Genomic DNA, 17,260 nt, shown 5'->3' with positions numbered 1-17,260 from the left:
GCAGCTTACAGGGGCTTATGAGGTCAATAGGCGTAAGATGTCACCAGAAGATAGCTGAAAGGTGGAAAGGTACAGTAAAACCACCCCTAATTGATCCATTGTTTCGCGGTAGCTACGCTTAGAATACGGATGTGGCTGGTGTAGAATTAGTCGCCGCCTTTTGAGGCAATTTTTGCGGAGAACTTTAACGACTCCTCTCGGTTGAATCGCTGTAGTGTGAAGCGCAAGTAATCGATGCAAAAAGTATATAAATTTAATCATGGAAGAAGCGCATTTGCGTCACCCATACACTGTCTAAAGGTTACGGATGTGACCTTCGCAGCTCCGCAGCTCTTGGAATAGTGATCATCTTCGATTCACCCTGATGTGTTACATCTCTGACTAAACTAGTCCATCCGCTACCCGGAACCAGGTCGAGTGTGTCCAAAGTTCCAAGCCACACAATATTCAACAATGCAGAAGGAAATTTTATGAAGTGCTGCGTCTTAGCACGATCATCATCTCCCAAAGCTTACGAACGAACGAACGCTAAGAACTGTTCAGTTGGGCGACATTTTCCTAATCGCTTGTACCGTTTGTGAAGAGACAGTCGAGCGCTTTCCGGTGCGGAACCACGCGAAAAGCGTTTCCGACCTCGGTCGAGCAATCGGGTGCCACGGGCTGTAATTTTATGACGCCATTCAAATAGTTCGTTATTTTGTTTATGCAAATTTTTGGCACCAAATCATTTAAAATTATTCACATTCTTGAGGCCGGACACAAGTGGACAATTCCCTTTCTAATCACAACAAGATGCTGGTTGGCGATAATGATTCGGGACTCTCGGGTCCGACCTTCAGTGGGCGGTTTTGTCCCTTCTCTAACTTTAAGCTGGCCGCGGCGGATACTTATTGCAGTGTAATAAGCCTTTTACCCGGTGCCAGGCAGTGGTTTCGGTAGAGAGCCGCTCTTTTCCCGAGGGCAAGATTACCGCACTCATCACGCATCGCGATCCGCTACTTCGCGCGGCACATCCGCCGTCACAGTGGCTGATTTTCGGAGCAATCATCTCCGATGTAATCAAATGTGTACTTCACCATCGGAAGGCCCGCGAGACACACAAAGCCGGGGAGGGTGTGAAACAATAGGCATTATACGGGGCTGGAAGGAATCGCTTCTAGGGCTGGCGCTCTGCTGCTCGACGACATCCGTAGGCCGCCACAGTATCGCACCGGAGTCGGTCGACGACGTACCGAAGCCTTCCGATCTTCACCATTCTCGGTGCTAGGCCAACGTGAACCTCTTTGGCGCTGGCACGGGTTCTGGAGTTTTTTGGGGCGATCAGTGATGCGTGAGTCCGTTTAGAGCCATGGTGCGCGCGTTGTTCTATTGCACCCTTCTGGGAGTGCTGGTGAGCGGCCAGATCAGCGATCTTCGCTACACAGAGGTATCGAATGGTGTACGAGGTGTTCTAATTCTTAAATGTCCGATGGTTAAAGTTAATAATTTATGTGAGTGAGTGCAGAGATTGTTAAATTCTTAAAATGTTCGTGGTGTTGAAGAAAGTGAAGGAAGAATGTGAAAATGTTTAAACTCGCATTGTCAGTTTAAAGTGACTGTTTTTGGTGCTAACATTTGATTAATTACAGTTGCACTATTATTTACATTATTTCGAGTGTGGTCATCACAATTTGTGTGAAAAGTTCCCTAACGTGGCATTGATTGATTTCGTTTTTCTTTCTCAATTTACGCCAAGACGAGCAACGATAATCTGGGCGAGGCGATTCAGTTTCTTCGCGAGTTTGATCGGGAAGCGGCGGAAATGTGTAACCGCGTGGCGAATGCCGAATGGCGGTTCTCGACAAACGGGACGGAGTTTAACAAGCGGCGGATGCGGGAACAACAGAATCTTGCCCAGCGGTTCGAGTGTATCAGCTGGCGAAGGGTGCAATCGTTGGATTTGGCGCGGATTATCGACCCCAGCATCCGGCGTCAGATCGGACGAATTGTACAGCAGGGCCGGTGTGGATTGGGCGACGATAAGTACGCCGAGCTGCAGCACGTCTTGGCCTTGCTGAAGGATAACTACAACAGTGCGAAAGTGTGCCCTTTCCGGGGGCCGGACTCCACCGGTAGGGGCACATTTTCGTCGGCGGGATCGTCGGTTGGCTACGAAAGCTCGAACTACGTCAGCGGTTACGGCAGCAACTACTGTGACTTGAAGATCAGTCCCGATCTGACGCGTATTATGGAGACGAGTCGTGTGGAGCCCGAGCTGCGTTATTATTGGGTGGCGTGGCGCGAAAAGACGGGTCCGCCGGTGAGGAACACGTTCATGCGGTACCTAGTCCTGGCAAATCAGGCGGCCGAACGACACGGGTTTCACGATGCGGGAGAACAGATGCGATCGGTGTACGAGGATGGCGAATTTTTCTTCACCGTCAATGATCTCTGGAATCAGCTGCAGCCACTGTACAAGCAACTGTTCACGTTCGTCCGGAGCGGACTGGTCCGGAAGTACGGAGAGTACGTCATCAGGCGGAACGGCCCCATACCGGCCCATTTGCTGGGCAACATGTGGGCCCAGAATTGGCGCCATATCATGGACATAATCAAACCGGGCCCACCAGAATCGCCCGACGTGACGGGAGAGATGGTTCGACAGGGTTACACGCCGTTAAAGATGTTCCAGACGGCCGAAGAGTTCTTCACCTCCATCGGCCTACCGCCGATGGCGCCGGAGTTTTGGCGCAACTCGATGCTCCAGAACCCGTCGGACGGAGCGGGGCAGTGTAGTGCGTCGGCGTGGGATTTTTGCAACAAGATAGACTTCCGGATCAAACAGTGCACCCAGGTGACGTTGGACGATTTCATTGGTGCTCACCACGAAATGACGCACATCCAGTACTATATGCAGTACGCCAACCAACCGTTCTTGTACCGCGAGGGTCCGAATCCGGCTTTTCACGAGGGGCTGGCGAACGCAGTCACGCTGAGCGTTGGCGGACCGGCACATTTGCAGAAAATCGGACTGCTCAACAGTGCGGTGGCCGTGGCAAACGGGAACACGATGATCAACATTGAGTATCTGCTGAATTTGGCGCTGGATAAGTTGCCCTTCATGGCTTTCAGTTTGGCACTGGAAAAGGTACACAGATTAGTAGGTTTACGATCACCGGCACTAAGCCAAATGTTTCGTCTCCTTTTTTACAGTGGCGTTGGTACGTTTTCGAGAAGGGCCCAGTCGGAATGAATGCCCGCTGGTGGGAGCTTCGTCTGCGGTACCAAGGCGTGATTCCCCCGGCCGGTCGGGGCTTCGAGCATTTTGATGCCGGTGCCAAGTTCCACGTGATTTCCGATCAGGACTACATCAAGTATTTTGTGGCCACGGTGCTGCAGTTTCAGATTTTCGCCGAACTGTGCCAAGCGGCGCACCATTACGGTCCCCTGCACACGTGTGATTTTTATCGATCGCGTGAAGCGGGCCGCATTTTGAGGTAAGAACCGGATCAACTCTGTTTGGTTCAATAATGCGAATTCACCCCCTTGCAGTGACATGATGCAACAGGGAGCTTCATTACCGGCGACTCAGCTCATCAAATTACTGACACGAGGTAAAACATCGCGACTGACGGTGGATCCCATGTTGGAATTTTTCCGACCCCTCGAAGCATGGTTGGAGGCCCAGAATCGAGCAGAAGAGGTAACGAATCCCGATAGAGTGCGTGGCAAGGAGGAGGGTCTAACAAAACTTTGCGTTGTAGATCATCGGATGGAGCTCTTCGATGGAAGATGTGGCCCTCTTTCAACCGCAGATAGCAAGAAGTGGACAGAGCTCCCTAGAAAGGGTGCCCCTGTCGTCGATCCTGCTGGGGGTAGTATTTGGAAGATGTATGATCGCTGTTCGTGGTCAGATGTAAACTGTACCTAATTGTGTGCGATTTTAAAATAAAGTGTAAATAGAAAACTACCAAAGTGCTTGGCTGAGGAAAACTACCATCATTGAAACAATTAAAATTATCCAATAAAACATTTTAATCCAATCATAATTGTGTGGGAAACCCCGCGACAACAGTGGATCAGGTGCCGGCCGGGAGCTCCATCCTTAAGGAGAATTCTTCAACAAAAGATCCGGAAAAGTGTCGTGAGTTTCAACTCAACGATGGACTTCAGCTTTGCCTCTCCGTGGGTTTGCGACTATAGTTCTGAGTTTTACCATCATTTAATTTTAAAGGAGCGCTGCAAAATAAAACTGTTTTGATCGTGACGGCTGCACGGTGAAAACTATCCGATCGTTCCCACATTCATACCGCAATCCGATTTTTTTTTTCTAATGCACATTTACAATCTTTTTAAATATTTTGCGATATAGCGGTTTAAAATATGTTGACCATTGATGCATCGTAACCGTCCTTTGAAAGACGATTTTCAAATATGAAACCTGCAACGAACCGGTTTTGACAGCAGCTGCGCTAAGTTGGCAACACTGCCCTGGTAATGATGGATCCGAGTTTTGACAAGTTGACAAGTCCATAAGCAGCAACAAACCGCGAGAAGAGTTGGCAAACACGTATCGCGAATCAAACCCGGACACTAAATTGGCGAACGAAAACGAATCGCGTCGTGCCGTTGCCGTGCTCCGATTGTAACCATGCGCTGGTAAACCGTGATCTTCCGTAGGCCAACTACCACCGCCAACTCCGTTCAGGATCGTTGGTCGCTGTGTGAACTGTTTGTGATCGTACCGTGGCGAAGCTTCCCCCAGAACTGCCTTTTTGGTGGCCAATAAAGTGCACCAGAAAATCGCAAGGATCACATGGAGCTTGAGTGACGCAAATTTGAAGGACACATATTGATCAAGTTGCAAACCTGCCTCACCAACGGTTCCGGTTACGACGCTTCACCCGAAACGACATTGGTAAGCATCAAGCGATCGGTCTATTTTTGGCGGAGTTTTCGTGTGTTTCAGCGCGTTTTGGATTTTAAAATTAGCAGACGCCACTTACGGGGGCCCCGAAAGAGATTGGCCTTATTGGTCCGCGGTCGACGTAATGCGTTTGGAAAATTCTCTTCTTTACAGAGCGCGCACGGATCACTGACGGTGCCTGGTCACCAGCGGAACGGACCGTTTGATTCAACGCCTGCACGATGGGGGTTATTATTTCAAGATTTCGGGTAGGTATTCCGCGGGGGGTTTAACAGTTTTTCACGGCCACCACGCGCGCCAACGAACGGTTTGGTTTGGGTTTTGTGACGCGTGCTCTCAATCGCTCTTGTGGTGGTATCAGAGGCCGACGATAAGAAACCTTCTTTTTATTGCTTCGAGATCTAGCCTACTAGGATTTAATGATTAAAAACACCCTTTTTTCGCTCGCCAATGGGCGCCCAAACATTAAAGACGCTTCGTGACGCAGCACGTTTGTCATTTGTGCCATTTTTACGGTCTTTTTTGGCGGAGACTTTGGTCTTGAGGGTGTTTTTTAGGGTCAGTGGGGCTGTTTAAAGTATGCGCACTTTTGTGCCGCTTGTTTTGTTGCACGCGTTGGAAGTGGATGCAAATGGCGTTGCAAACGTTGAATGATATGTTGTTTTGAATAAGCGGTGAATTATCAAGCTACATTATCAGTGATAGCAAAACGACAATGTTGCATAACGCAGAAACAGTTCAATAGTCCTCGGAGTCGTTTTTTGTGCTCGTGTACGAAGATTTTCTCATGGTTTGCACCGGAGACTTTTGAATGTGTTTTGCTGGCGGTAAAAGGCAAAATTCGACATTTAATTAAATCCGCATCGACATTTCCTGCCGTTGGCGCGAAGCGGCATAAAAATACATATTCAATCACTTTGGCCCCGTACCACTCGGCAGCGCATTCACTAAGCCGCCTAAGCAATTGACGCCGATCGCGGCTCAGCGGAGCGTGGTAGCTTTCGGCACTAAGTGACCGTCCCGGTAGTGGACTCATCTCATAATCACGGTTTTCATTTTTTACGATCCTCTTTCTTTTGCTTTCTTTTCGCAGAAAGAGAAAACTACGCTCGAAGTGTTGGATAAATTGGAGGAAAAGATAAAAGACATCGAAGCGTACACGATAAGCACTCAGGAGCGGCGAAAGCGGTTCGTGGGGCGATTTCTGGTCACCTCCATCGTGCTGTACATTCTCGGGTCGCTCGTGTTCTACTTTGCATTCTTTCCACCAACATGGAACGAACGGATTGTTCACTCAGTTCCCCTACTCATTTGTCCAATCATGTAAGTATTCCCCCAAAATGAGCGATACTGTTTCGTTTTGTCATGCCCGCTAATATTAGGTTCTTTTTTAATTACGTTTCCGCAGCATCTTCATCGTGAAGCGCGTTCTCGCTTGGCACTACGAGAGGAAGGTGCGCCAGAACTCGAACAAGCTGAAAGACTTGCGCACGGAGAAGAAGAAAATCCTCGAGAAGGTGATGGAGAAGGAAACGTACAAGGTGGCGGTAGAGATTTTGGACAAATACGGTGACAAATCGCACCGGTTGCAGACGCAAGCGTTTAATGCTACCCTAACGGCACTTCGTTCTCCGGCGACCAGCGGCACACCGAAGCCGATCCCGGTAGGAATGCCATCGCCACGCCTTCCCGCACCTAGCGTGCCGCAGAGACAGGTCTCGCCACCGCCGATGGGAGGTGGTAGAACCAGCACACCGATGACGCCACAGGGCCGGCCGGTAATGGCCATGCAAATGCCGCGGACGGCTCCGGGCGGTATGATGATACGGCCGTCATTCCCGCAACCATATCCGGTTCGGCAGAGTCCGACACCGTACCGAAGGACACCGTTCCCTATCATCAATCAGAACGCAAAAGGGGTGGTGGAGAAGATGGTCGACTATCTGGTCGGTGATGGTCCTTCGCACCGGTTCGCGATGATCTGCAGCGAATGTTACATGCACAATGGTGAGTATTGATTCGCACTGGGCGCAGTACCCCTTACTTTGACCGGTTTCCATTTGTGTTTGGGTCCTCGAAAAGGTATGGCGCTCAAGGAGGAGTACGAGTACACGGCGTTCCGCTGTGCATTCTGCGGTACATTCAATCCGGCGAAAAAGCAGCGTCCGATGGCCCCTCGGCTCTCCCTGGATCAGCTTGAGAAGCTTCAGGCGAAGCAAGAATCAAGCGAGGACTCCGACGGAGAGGAGGGCGAGGACAGATCGTCCGCCTCGTCTCAATCGGGCGAACCCCGCAGTCCGGGCGTTGGAGAGGAAGGACCAAGTGAGTTTATCTTTGCACGCGGCCTCTTTGCACACGTTGTCACTAACAACTTCCGGTATCTTTCGCAGTTGAATCTGAGTTGGAGCTTCAGAACACAGAAGCTCGACAACTGGAACCAGCACCTTCGAACGAAGTATGCGATACGGCGGATACGGAAGGCGAACCGCAAACGGCTGAACAGCAGGAAGCCACCGATTCGCTTGTCGATACCGGTGCGCAGGAATCGAACGATACCGTTAAACAGGAAGTGCCAACCAGACCAGAAACCGTGGGCTCGAAAAAACTTGACTGAATTTTCTTACTCTCTCCCGTACATTGCTCTTCGATTCGTCCTTCAGGGCTAGTGGGTGCATGACGATAATTAAGATTTAAAAGCGTGTGCACTCAATTTTCCTCATTTTGTAATAAACACACACCGACACGCGCTAGTTTCACGATTCACAGCGATCGCTTGCGAGGGCGCTACGGTTCCATGCATTTAGGCAAACAGGCAGGCAGTGTCCGGTTAAACAGCTTAAACTAGTCAGAAATGTCCCCTAGATTCGATTGATTGTGGTGGTCCTGAATGTGTGTTGTTTCGGTTTCTGTTTCGGACGGTGGTCAGACTGGTCGTGAAATCAATTGCCAACTTTAAAACATGTGCCTCGTTAGTGGAAGGAAAAAGCATTAAAGTGTCACTTTCAGTTGTAGCATTTTTAAAGGGAATAGAGTAGTTGAACCGCGCGCGCGCCAAAGGAAGTCAGCGTTTTTGGTAAATGGGCCAGAAAGTACTAGGAAAATTCTTAGGGAATGGACAAAGACTCGTTTTGTTGATGGTTCTTAACTCTTGTTGTAATTATAGTACTTAGCTTAAGGCATCGCAATAATAAAAGAAGTTACATTTTTCTCAATCAAACGAAACAACGTGCAAGCTCGAAATGATTACCGGTTTCCTTTCAGCAGCAACGGTTCCTATTCAAACGCTGTCGTACGCAACACCAAAATGTTGTACGCGAAGCGGTTCAATGATTAACCGATTCGCAGATTGTATGAAACAACAATTTAGTTTGTGTGATTATTTATCTTTGGAAAAATAATTTAATTTGCATGGTGACTAATTTAGTTTGTTAATTAATAATTCCGTTTAATTTGGATGGGAAAATAATTAGTTGTTTCGTTAAATAACTTTGTTTTATCTTTTCTTGGTCTTTTAGTTTGGAGTTTGGAGTGGAGCAAATAAACACACAGCATTTGTGAAGGGGAGGAAGCAAAAACTGTCAAAACTGCGAGGCGTGAATAATAAACACAAACTGCGCCGTTCCGTGTTATCAGTTTAGTTTCGTAGTGGCCCGGCAGATCACGACTGATAAAACGAAAACTGCCACAACGGGTCGGATTGGCAATGCACTAGAACTGTCGCTGCTACAGAATGTCTCAAACTATTGTGGAGCTACACTGGTTTCCGAAGTACTCGGATCGGTTCCTAACAGCGGCCAGCTCTGAAATCAATCTCTACCAGGTGAAGCGCGATCTCGTCGATCATGGGGAGAAAACAAGTAAGTGTAACCGCCTGGAGGCCCCTCGACACTGAATGGTTTCGGTAGATTTGATTGGTCCGTGCAATCGCTCTCTTCAGACATTAACCTGGACATCTCGAAAACGACCACTGCCACGTTGATTGCCTTCGAGACGCGCTATCAATTCGTGCGTACCGTAGCACCGTCGTACCATGGTGGAGGAGACATCTATTTTGCTGCCGGGTTGCCCAACGGAAAGGTGGCGTTATGCAACTTTGCTCCCGAGCACAATGTGGAATTCAGTAAGCAAACCGGTTCTCCGGAGGTCGTAAGTGATAGGCGCTAATTTAAACCCGTGTTTTTCTCTGTAGCGCCCCGGATCTCGAGAGCGTGCACGTGCATTGCGTGGAGCGAACTGGAACCAAACTTTCTGGCGATGGGCCACGATCGCAATCGGTCGGACAATTGTATCACCATCTGGGACACGGAGCGCGGCGTTCCGAATCAATCGTGTTAGTAACAGGGGAGCATTGTTTCGGGAATACCGAAGTCTTTACGAATAGTATTGTGTCCTATTCTAGCAATCGTGAGTATGGTGGGACTGTCGGAAACGGCGCATTCCGTTTGCTGGGACAAGACCTTTCCCCAGGTGTTGATTGCCGGCATGAGCCACAAGTACATCAAGATGATGGACTTCAGACGTGAGTTGACATAGTTATTAAGTTTTAGCAGGAAAAAGCACACATTATCGAATGTTTGCTCCACAGAGAATCCACCGGTGACGACGGTCGCGAACACGCGAACGGTGAACGGTGTTTGCGTCGCGCCCAATGGTCGGTATTTGGCAAGCTATGTCGAAAACATTATCAATCTGTGGGACCTGCGGTCACTGGAGAAACCGATTAGCCAAATACAGATGCAGAAAAGCATCAGCCAGCTCGCCTGGTGCCCAACCCGATCGTCCGTCCTGTCCACGTTGCAGCGCGATTCGCCGCTGATCAATCTGATCGATCTGCACTGGCCCGGCTCGGAGATGGACGGTGGTGAGCCGCACTCGGTTAAGCGGTTCGTTTCACCGTTTCAAACGACAGCCAGTACGAGCACAACCAGCCGGATACCCTCGATGGCGCACCTGTCGTGGCATCCGTACGAGCTAGAGAGGATGCTGGCACTATCGAGTGTGGGCAATATCTGCGATTACCGTATCCCGCAACGGGTGGCCGTTTCGTGGGATAACAACAATAATCTGTTCGGCAATAATGGCACCGATCTGCGTCAATTTGCGACACCGACACGTTCCTCAACGCCAACCGATTCACTGAACCAGTGGACGATGGATAGCTGTGAGGAGGATATTGCGGAAACGATGCAACACCGGGCCCTGAAGAACTACGGTCTGATGGCCGATCTGCACCGGAACGGGGAGCTGGTGGAGAAGAACGATGGGCTGCAGTCGGTTTGGCGAATGTTGAGCCACATGGTGAAGGAAGATTGCAAGCTGGGACTGAAGGCCATTCTCGGTGTGAGCAGCGCTCTGGACGGGCCACCGATGTCCCAGTCGGAACCGGTCAATACCAAGTGGGTCGACTTCAGTATGTGCAGCGGGCTGGTGGTGTACCGTAGTCAGCAGCGCGACGTTGCCCAGCTACTGTGCGGTTGGACATTCGAGCGTGACAAGGAGGGTTCGTTTGCTGCGTTCCTCGATGAACTTTGCGCCAAACGCGAGTACACCCGGGCGGCCCTGTTGGCGTGTTTTCACTTTCGTGTGCGTCTGGCGATCGACATCTTGGGTCGGGGAGCCGATCAGGCATCGGATCCCAGCTCGTTGCTGCGTGTAGCGGCCATCGCTTTGTCCGGCTTCTCGGCCGAACGGTCCGAGCTGTGGCGCAAGCAGTGCGGTGCTGCGCGCACGCAGATCGATGATCCATATCTGAGGTGCATGTTTTCCTTTTTGGCCCACGAAAAGGAGGGCTTCGAAACGGTGACAAACGAGACGCAGATCTCGCTCAGCGATCGGATGGCGTTCGCGTGCAACTTTCTGTCCGATCTGAAGCTGGCCGAGTACACCAAGGGCATGGTGGCGAACTGCATCGAGACGGGAGATTTGAACGGGCTGTTGCTGACCGGTGCAACGAACGATGGCATCAATCTGCTCCAGAGTCACCTGGACCGTACGGAGGACGTGCAAACGGTGGCGCTTGTGGCCGCACGGTTCCTCACGTCCGAACTGCTGACTGACTATCGCGTCCAGTACTGGGTTGCCACGTACCGCGACATGCTGGACGTGTGGGGCCTGTGGGAACAACGGGCACAGCTGGACATCACACTCGGCAGCATTCGGACACCGCCGCGCAGTTCACGGTCTGTGTTTTTGTTGTGCAATTTCTGTGGTAAAAATGTTTCAATGGCCCTCCAGGACGATGCCCGGCTGCGAGGCAATGCCACCAGTATGCACAAGCTTTCGTCCTGTCCACATTGCCGCAAGCCGCTCCCGCGGTGCGCCCTTTGCTTGCTGCACATGGGCACCACGATGGGCGCCATATCGCAGAGCCAAGCGATCCAGGGTCAGATCGGTTGGCAGTCGAAGCCGTTTTCCAAGTGGTTCAGCTGGTGTCAGACTTGTCGCCACGGTGGCCACACCGAACACTTGACCGAGTGGTTCAATCAAAACACCGAGTGTCCGGTAACGTCCTGTAACTGTAAGTGCTTTGCCAAGGATCTGCCGATGCCCCAGTTTCCTCGCGAAAAGGACTGCGTTTCCTGACACCAGCTGTCGACGCTGTTCTAGGAGCTATGGTTCCAGCCACGCTGAATGTGTTCCTACCTACGTGCTACCGCCGGCCAGCCTCGCCAGCGATATGTGCGATAGAAACGAGTGCAGTTTTTACGCGCGCGTGTGTGTTATTGTCTGTAAGCGTTGTGTTTTTAATTATGGCTTTCGTTTTTCAGTCGCAATTTATTGTTTTTATTTGCTGACTTTTGATGCGCTTTGATGGCGATTTGAAACATTTAAGAAAATCCAATTCCTCCTCACAATACTGCTGACTAGAGCATTTGGTTTGATCATCCGAAAAGACTATTGTTGAGATTAAGGGTTGGGCATGGAAACAAATAATCTTTGCCAAAGGGAACGCCATCATCTCAGTGATGTTCGAGCACTTTCAGTAACAGTTTGAACAACCAAACAGAGAGCCTCAAGTTTGTTATTCACTATCGCATGCATCACCACTAAGAATAAGAGAAATCAAGGCTGTACCAATCTCCTCGTCGCTACCGGCGCTGAAACGAGTTAATAAAAACGGAAATAACATCATAATAGAGCAATTTGTTGCAATAGCGCGGGTAATTGTTGCTCTAAGCGGTGCCATCTTTAATTTTTGAACATCCGCGGGATTCGTTGTACATAAAACAAAGCATGCCGCGAAGGGGAAGAAAGAGTTGGGCTTTGGAGGGGATGCCAAGCACCGCCTACTTTGTGTGTCGTTAGCGGAGTGTGTGTGTGTGTGTGTGTGTGTTGTTGAATGCGGTTTTAAAAAATTAAATGCTTTTAACAATGCACCGAAGAAGAGAACCGTTGCGGAAAAGGAAAACAGGAAGAAGCGGGCCCGGTAATAAAACCAAATACAACATGTTAAATCAATTGCACTCGTTCCGGAACCGGTTAATCATGGCCATACGGCTAGCGGCTACGGGCACCGGTTTAGCTTTTGGCGGTCCCCAGGATCTGCCGAAGGAAGAAGCGGAGCCGATCGACTGGCGGTTGCAGAAATCTAAATGACACGCCTGGTGATGATGGTCGAGATTGGAAGTAATTAATTTAAATTTATCATTCATTAGCGTTGTGTGTGTAATGCAAATTGCGGGACGTTATTTAATATTTCAAAAACCGGATCCGACCTCGGCGGACATGTCGTCAACCGATTACCGGCTGCACCATAAATGTCACATGATACCGGATGGTCCTAGAACAGCAATAAAACCGCCGTCGATGGTCGCAACCGGTCAAGGTGTGCGGGTAAAAAGCGTGCAAAATATTCCTTCCCAAGCCAAGGTTCCCAGGAGGAATTCATTTTCATCAACCCTTGCCGTGGCCGGCCGCTGCCTTCGTGAAGCAACGCAAGCAATCGGAGCGTTTTGATGCAAATGGCGATATTATGACGGCTCGCTCGACCATTAACGTAATTACGCCGACATTTCGAATCGACAGTACCCGGGGAGGACCGCCTTCGGGCCGGTCCATGACGGTGGTTCGTGGCCAACTTGCGTTTTATGCCTATTCCGAGAAGAAATTAAAGCGCCGTACAGCGAACCAGCCACGGGGCTCGTGGAAATGGAAGAAAAACTCGTAATAGTGTTGTTTATCTTTATGCTGTTTTAAAGTATGGAAAAATTAAATTAATGTTTATCTTGTGCCCCTTTTCTGGGCCCTCCCAACGAGCGGTTTTCATTTACCCGTTCGTTGAATGGTAATGGGAAAGAGTTTGAGTTCCGGTGTTGGCCAACCGAAATGTTCCGTGTGTGGGATTGGGGTGCCGAGGGGAGCCAAAGTGAGAACTCAAGTACGCAAAAATGGCGTCCCCGCAAAGAGCAATGGTTTGAAATGCTATCCGGAGTTAAGTAAAGCCCAGCCTCAAGGTTGTCGGCAACCCGTAAAACGATATCTAAAATGATTGCTTCGCGTTGGTTTTGATTAGGCGGCACTTTAGGCATGGTTTACGGTTTCATCCGTACTTCATTCATGGTTTCTAGGAATTCCGGCAACTGCTGGGGGTCACGCCGGGCACGAACCAGCGCCAGAAACTAGCCTTAATGTTTAGAAGGTGCGTATCGTGCCGATCCATAGTGACCAATGTCGCGTCTCTAGCCCCAGGTCGCCAAGCCTCATCTGTGTGAACAAATTGAAAATTGAACTCAATACGAAGCTGTACAAAGGCCACCAAATTATTATTATCAGCATCATTACCCTTATCAGAAGCATGCCCTTGTGGCGGCGCTACAATTACATTGTTTAGAATTATTTAAATTGCTGCAAATTATAGGCTGATGCGCGGATTGTCCTGCCGCCCTGGCGACGGACGCTGCTCCGGGAATGATTCAAATGTGCTCCGGAAGACGCATCGGAAGATAATATTATGAGCGTTTATTATCAATTATGTTTCGCGATCTCGAATTCCCGCGCCGGTCGGTCAGCGGCCCACCAATCCTCGGCTGTCGGAGTTGCCTCAGCTTTATTATGGTTAATAATAATTTTATCTCGATTCCAAGGACCCGTTCACTTTTCAATTAACTCTCGGCGCTCGGGCAATCCCGCCGGCGGTCCCGCGAGTAGTTCGTGTTTTCTTCGTGCTTTCCCATCGCCGCAGTCGCCCGATCAACCGTGGCTCCGCGGGATGATTGGTTTGCGTATCCGGCCGGCCGAGCGCAAAAGATGATCCATTTTCATTAGCCAGTGTTCCCGCTCCAGTGCTCCCCTCGGCCAGCCATTCCTCCCAATTCTGTGTTTAACCAAAGTGTGAACGAATAACAACACACCAGCTCCGGGCTCGGTCCTGCTGCGGCTGCATCCGGCTGCACTTGGCTAAAATTGAATTCAATTTCGTTAACCAATTAGACACCGGGGACAGCTTGAAGCCGCCCTGCGCTGTCCTGTTCCATTTGGATTACGCGTCGCTTCGCGGCAGGTTGGCCGCTGCACTTAGGGATCATAAAATAAACGCTTCAATTTGACGGCTTCGTTCGACCGACCGTGGCCCGGCTTAGCCAGCGGGGCGGCGGATGGCAGCAGAAGCCTCTTTTTATATTGTTTGATTACTGATTCTTGCCCGTTTGCTTCCAGTCTTCCACCTGCCCACGGTGAGAGGCGCTGCATTCGGCCCCCCTGGGCCTCGGCGGCCCCACAGACGGACCGCACCGCCACATTTAACCGCCAAATTGACCAAAGATAAGTCAATTTCCGTCTGATCTGATGGGGAAATTAGCTTTCCTTCAGAACCGCCCGGACCGGGGGCACTGCTGGTGGATGATCAATGGAAAGCGATCGTAGAGGCGAGCAGCCCAAGTATTTACCATAATCGGCGAACGTTACTCGCCTGAACGTTTAACGCGCAACGGAAATGATTCTAACCAACGATCGGATCGCGCAGAACGGTAATACCGCAGGGAGGGCGGGCGCGGGGAAGCTGATTTGCTCATTATGGTGAGGTATTTTGGGTGCTTAAAGTGTTAAACAGCAAATTGGCCCCGGGCCGGCCTTCCGTGGCCGGGACTCCTGTGGCCCCCGGTGTGCTAAATTGGATGGGCAGCTAAATTAATTTGTTTCGTTTTATTTGCGCTCGCCGCTGGGGATGGAATTACGTGTTGGGGTCCTAAATATTTTCAGTTCAATAGTTCGTTGCTTGCCAATCGACCGGTGTCATACGAAATTGTTTCAAAACAGTACCGAACGAAGTCAACTGATTACATCCTACACTTTGGACTTCGAGGAAGGCGCACAAGTGGAACTCAATCACGCTCATCAACATTGTGTGCATGGGGATGGAATCGGTTTTTTGTTGTCGGGCTCCAAACAGAATGTGAGAACCGGGGCCGCTTTCCCACCCATCCCCAGGACGGTGTGACGACAAAGCGCACGGAACTAGTAATAGTTTCCCAAGTCGCCCCGTTTCACCCATCGGCACGGCGGCAAAGGCGGGTAATTGCTTCTATTAAATGAGGTGGAAGATAATAATTGATGGGTGCTGGCAAGGGGCGGCTGGCGGGGCCGCGCGTACCGAGAGTGGCCCGGTCCCGTTCAAATGCCACGAGGAAGCATGTTATAATATCGGAAATTGATATTTTAATCATACGTCCATCCGTCGATCGGTGGCCCCGAGGAGGATGTGAATCTTACGTCGTCGGTTTCACCTCCGAAACTCGGCCGCTTCTCCGGGGACCACCGGGTACGGCACGCTTGTCACTGTGGTGCCGTGGCCCCCATGGATCCCATCTGCCACACCAGTGGGCCCCCCACCGGTTTTGGCGTTTGATCTTGGCGTAATTAACTTCCGTGCGGCGTCAAAATGTCAAATCTAACGGAATATTCGCTGCGCCACGCCATGGCCATTAATTATGCCCCGTTCGGTCCGGTCCGGTTTTTTGTTTTGTGGGGCACGTTACAGGTGTGTGTTCGGAAAGTATCATAATCAAAAGTCATTAGCCACGGGCTTCAGCCGAAATTGATCCTACCATCGAGAATAATGAGGTCGCCTAATTGCGCCCACAGTTTAGCCGCGCCGTGGTGAGCTTTGACTCTTCGTCGGTCGAGCATATTCAAAGCGCACACGGCCGCACACCGAATGTCAACAGGAAACAAATTATTCTTTAATCGTTCGTTTGTAATATAATTAGAGGCCCTCGCAGGGGGGGACCGAGTTAGGGGATGAATAAAGGTGCCGCGGTCCGGTTTTCGGAAAACAATGAAAATATTAGTTTCGTCTTTGCGTCGTCTGTCGTTAGCTGGCTGATGGTGTTCCGTGTTCCGATTCGGTGGTAAAATTTGGTAGCTGCTTTCTGATCACTGATAAGTTGCCAAATAGCAGCCTTTTCTAGCAACCCCCCGTCGCCGTGTGAGCAACGACCCAAAGGGGAACTCGGAGCGGGGCCAATCTGATTGCCATGGGTGAGCGGCACCACTGCGGCACTACTGCCGGTTGACTTAATTTGGTCATGCGAAATAAAACGTTCAACGCGCAGTTAATTCAAAAATAATCACTTGCGATCACGGGGTTCCAAGACATTTACATAAGGCGGGCGGCCGAGATTGATGGATGCCCTCAATCGGCGCATTTTACCGTCCGCCTTTCGTACCACGCCACAATTGAATGTCTTTTTAATTATGAGAACAACGGAAGGAGTCACCAAAATTATGGGATCGCACAATCGTACACAACAATTTGTTCGGATTGGCTGAGTGAAAGGCCCCACGTACACCTAGAACGTAACGTGCGCTTGATCCGTGGCACGGAAAACGCCCGGGAAGGGATACATTAACGCGGCGGCACCATCTTAGCAGAGTGGATCAATCGAATCGAACGATCATTAAAGCAATTAAAATGCTGTATTGCCTCTCAATCGTAGCGTGGATGGAACGGCACAATAGACCGCAGGGCCACTGTTTCTAATTTAAATATTTGAGTTTTCGATTAAACACACTCAGCCGATCGTACGGAATCGTACGCCTAACCGGGTCCTAACGAGCGGACAGCCTTTGTAGCCCGGTAACCGTTGCGGATCCGGAGCCGGGTTGCCGTCGACGGCCGGACCAGAGAGGATCTAATTAAAACATGCATTAGTAGGGCAGCCCGCGAGCCTGTCGAATGTGGAGCTCCCGGTGAATGGGCCCGTGGCGGGGATTTTATGTTTGTTCGCGGCCCGGTCGTCCGTGGCCGGGCGGTGCAAACTTTTCACCGGCCCTTTGATGAACAGAAGCTTGTTTAATTAGAAAATTGATCGCCGTACTTGGGAAGGGGAAATTAACGATCGGAAAAGCAGGATCCGC

General features: G+C 50.4%; 3 protein-coding genes across 3 annotated transcripts; all 3 read left to right on the top strand.

Annotated features, from left to right (window-relative positions):
- Positions 1-1,348: 1,348 nt before the first annotated feature.
- On the top strand, positions 1,349-3,899 carry LOC131208217 (angiotensin-converting enzyme-like). The gene is made up of 5 exons (XM_058200870.1): positions 1,349-1,426; positions 1,736-3,127; positions 3,193-3,476; positions 3,532-3,682; positions 3,744-3,899. The coding sequence occupies exons 1-5, from the start codon at positions 1,349-1,351 to the stop codon at positions 3,897-3,899; spliced, it is 2,061 nt and encodes a 686-aa protein (XP_058056853.1).
- A 684-nt stretch (positions 3,900-4,583) lies between these two features.
- On the top strand, positions 4,584-8,094 carry LOC131209505 (endoplasmic reticulum junction formation protein lunapark-B). The gene is made up of 6 exons (XM_058202590.1): positions 4,584-4,897; positions 5,060-5,154; positions 6,000-6,229; positions 6,315-6,913; positions 6,989-7,228; positions 7,297-8,094. Exons 2-6 carry the CDS (start codon positions 5,128-5,130, stop codon positions 7,518-7,520), a joined length of 1,320 nt encoding a protein of 439 aa, XP_058058573.1. The 5' UTR covers positions 4,584-4,897; positions 5,060-5,127; the 3' UTR covers positions 7,521-8,094.
- A 542-nt stretch (positions 8,095-8,636) lies between these two features.
- Positions 8,637-11,655, top strand: LOC131210086 (GATOR complex protein MIOS). The gene is made up of 5 exons (XM_058203281.1): positions 8,637-8,763; positions 8,844-9,026; positions 9,096-9,236; positions 9,306-9,425; positions 9,492-11,655. Exons 1-5 carry the CDS (start codon positions 8,637-8,639, stop codon positions 11,486-11,488), a joined length of 2,568 nt encoding a protein of 855 aa, XP_058059264.1. The 3' UTR covers positions 11,489-11,655.
- The last annotated feature ends 5,605 nt before the right edge of the window (positions 11,656-17,260 follow it).

The sequence above is a fragment of the Anopheles bellator genome, chromosome 2, assembly GCF_943735745.2.
Source record: "Anopheles bellator chromosome 2, idAnoBellAS_SP24_06.2, whole genome shotgun sequence".
Lineage (NCBI taxonomy): Eukaryota > Metazoa > Arthropoda > Insecta > Diptera > Culicidae > Anopheles > Anopheles bellator.
Note: the sequence above shows the minus strand (reverse complement) of the source record. Positions and strands in the feature narration are given on the sequence as shown.

Bases quoted from the DNA above. Each gene is read 5' to 3' on its own strand.
- LOC131208217 (XM_058200870.1), top strand. From the start codon at position 1,349: ATGGTGCGCGCGTTGTTCTATTGCACCCTTCTGGGAGTGCTGGTGAGC. The intron at 3,128-3,192 runs GTACACAGATTA...CCTTTTTTACAG, and splicing joins TCAGTTTGGCACTGGAAAAG to TGGCGTTGGTACGTTTTCGA. The intron at 3,477-3,531 runs GTAAGAACCGGA...ACCCCCTTGCAG, and splicing joins GAAGCGGGCCGCATTTTGAG to TGACATGATGCAACAGGGAG.
- LOC131209505 (XM_058202590.1), top strand. From the start codon at position 5,128: ATGGGGGTTATTATTTCAAGATTTCGG. The intron at 5,155-5,999 runs GTAGGTATTCCG...TTCTTTTCGCAG, and splicing joins TTATTATTTCAAGATTTCGG to AAAGAGAAAACTACGCTCGA. The intron at 6,914-6,988 runs GTGAGTATTGAT...GTCCTCGAAAAG, and splicing joins CGAATGTTACATGCACAATG to GTATGGCGCTCAAGGAGGAG.
- LOC131210086 (XM_058203281.1), top strand. From the start codon at position 8,637: ATGTCTCAAACTATTGTGGAGCTACACTGGTTTCCGAAGTACTCGGAT. The intron at 9,027-9,095 runs GTAAGCAAACCG...TTTTCTCTGTAG, and splicing joins CGAGCACAATGTGGAATTCA to CGCCCCGGATCTCGAGAGCG. The intron at 9,237-9,305 runs GTTAGTAACAGG...GTCCTATTCTAG, and splicing joins CGGCGTTCCGAATCAATCGT to CAATCGTGAGTATGGTGGGA.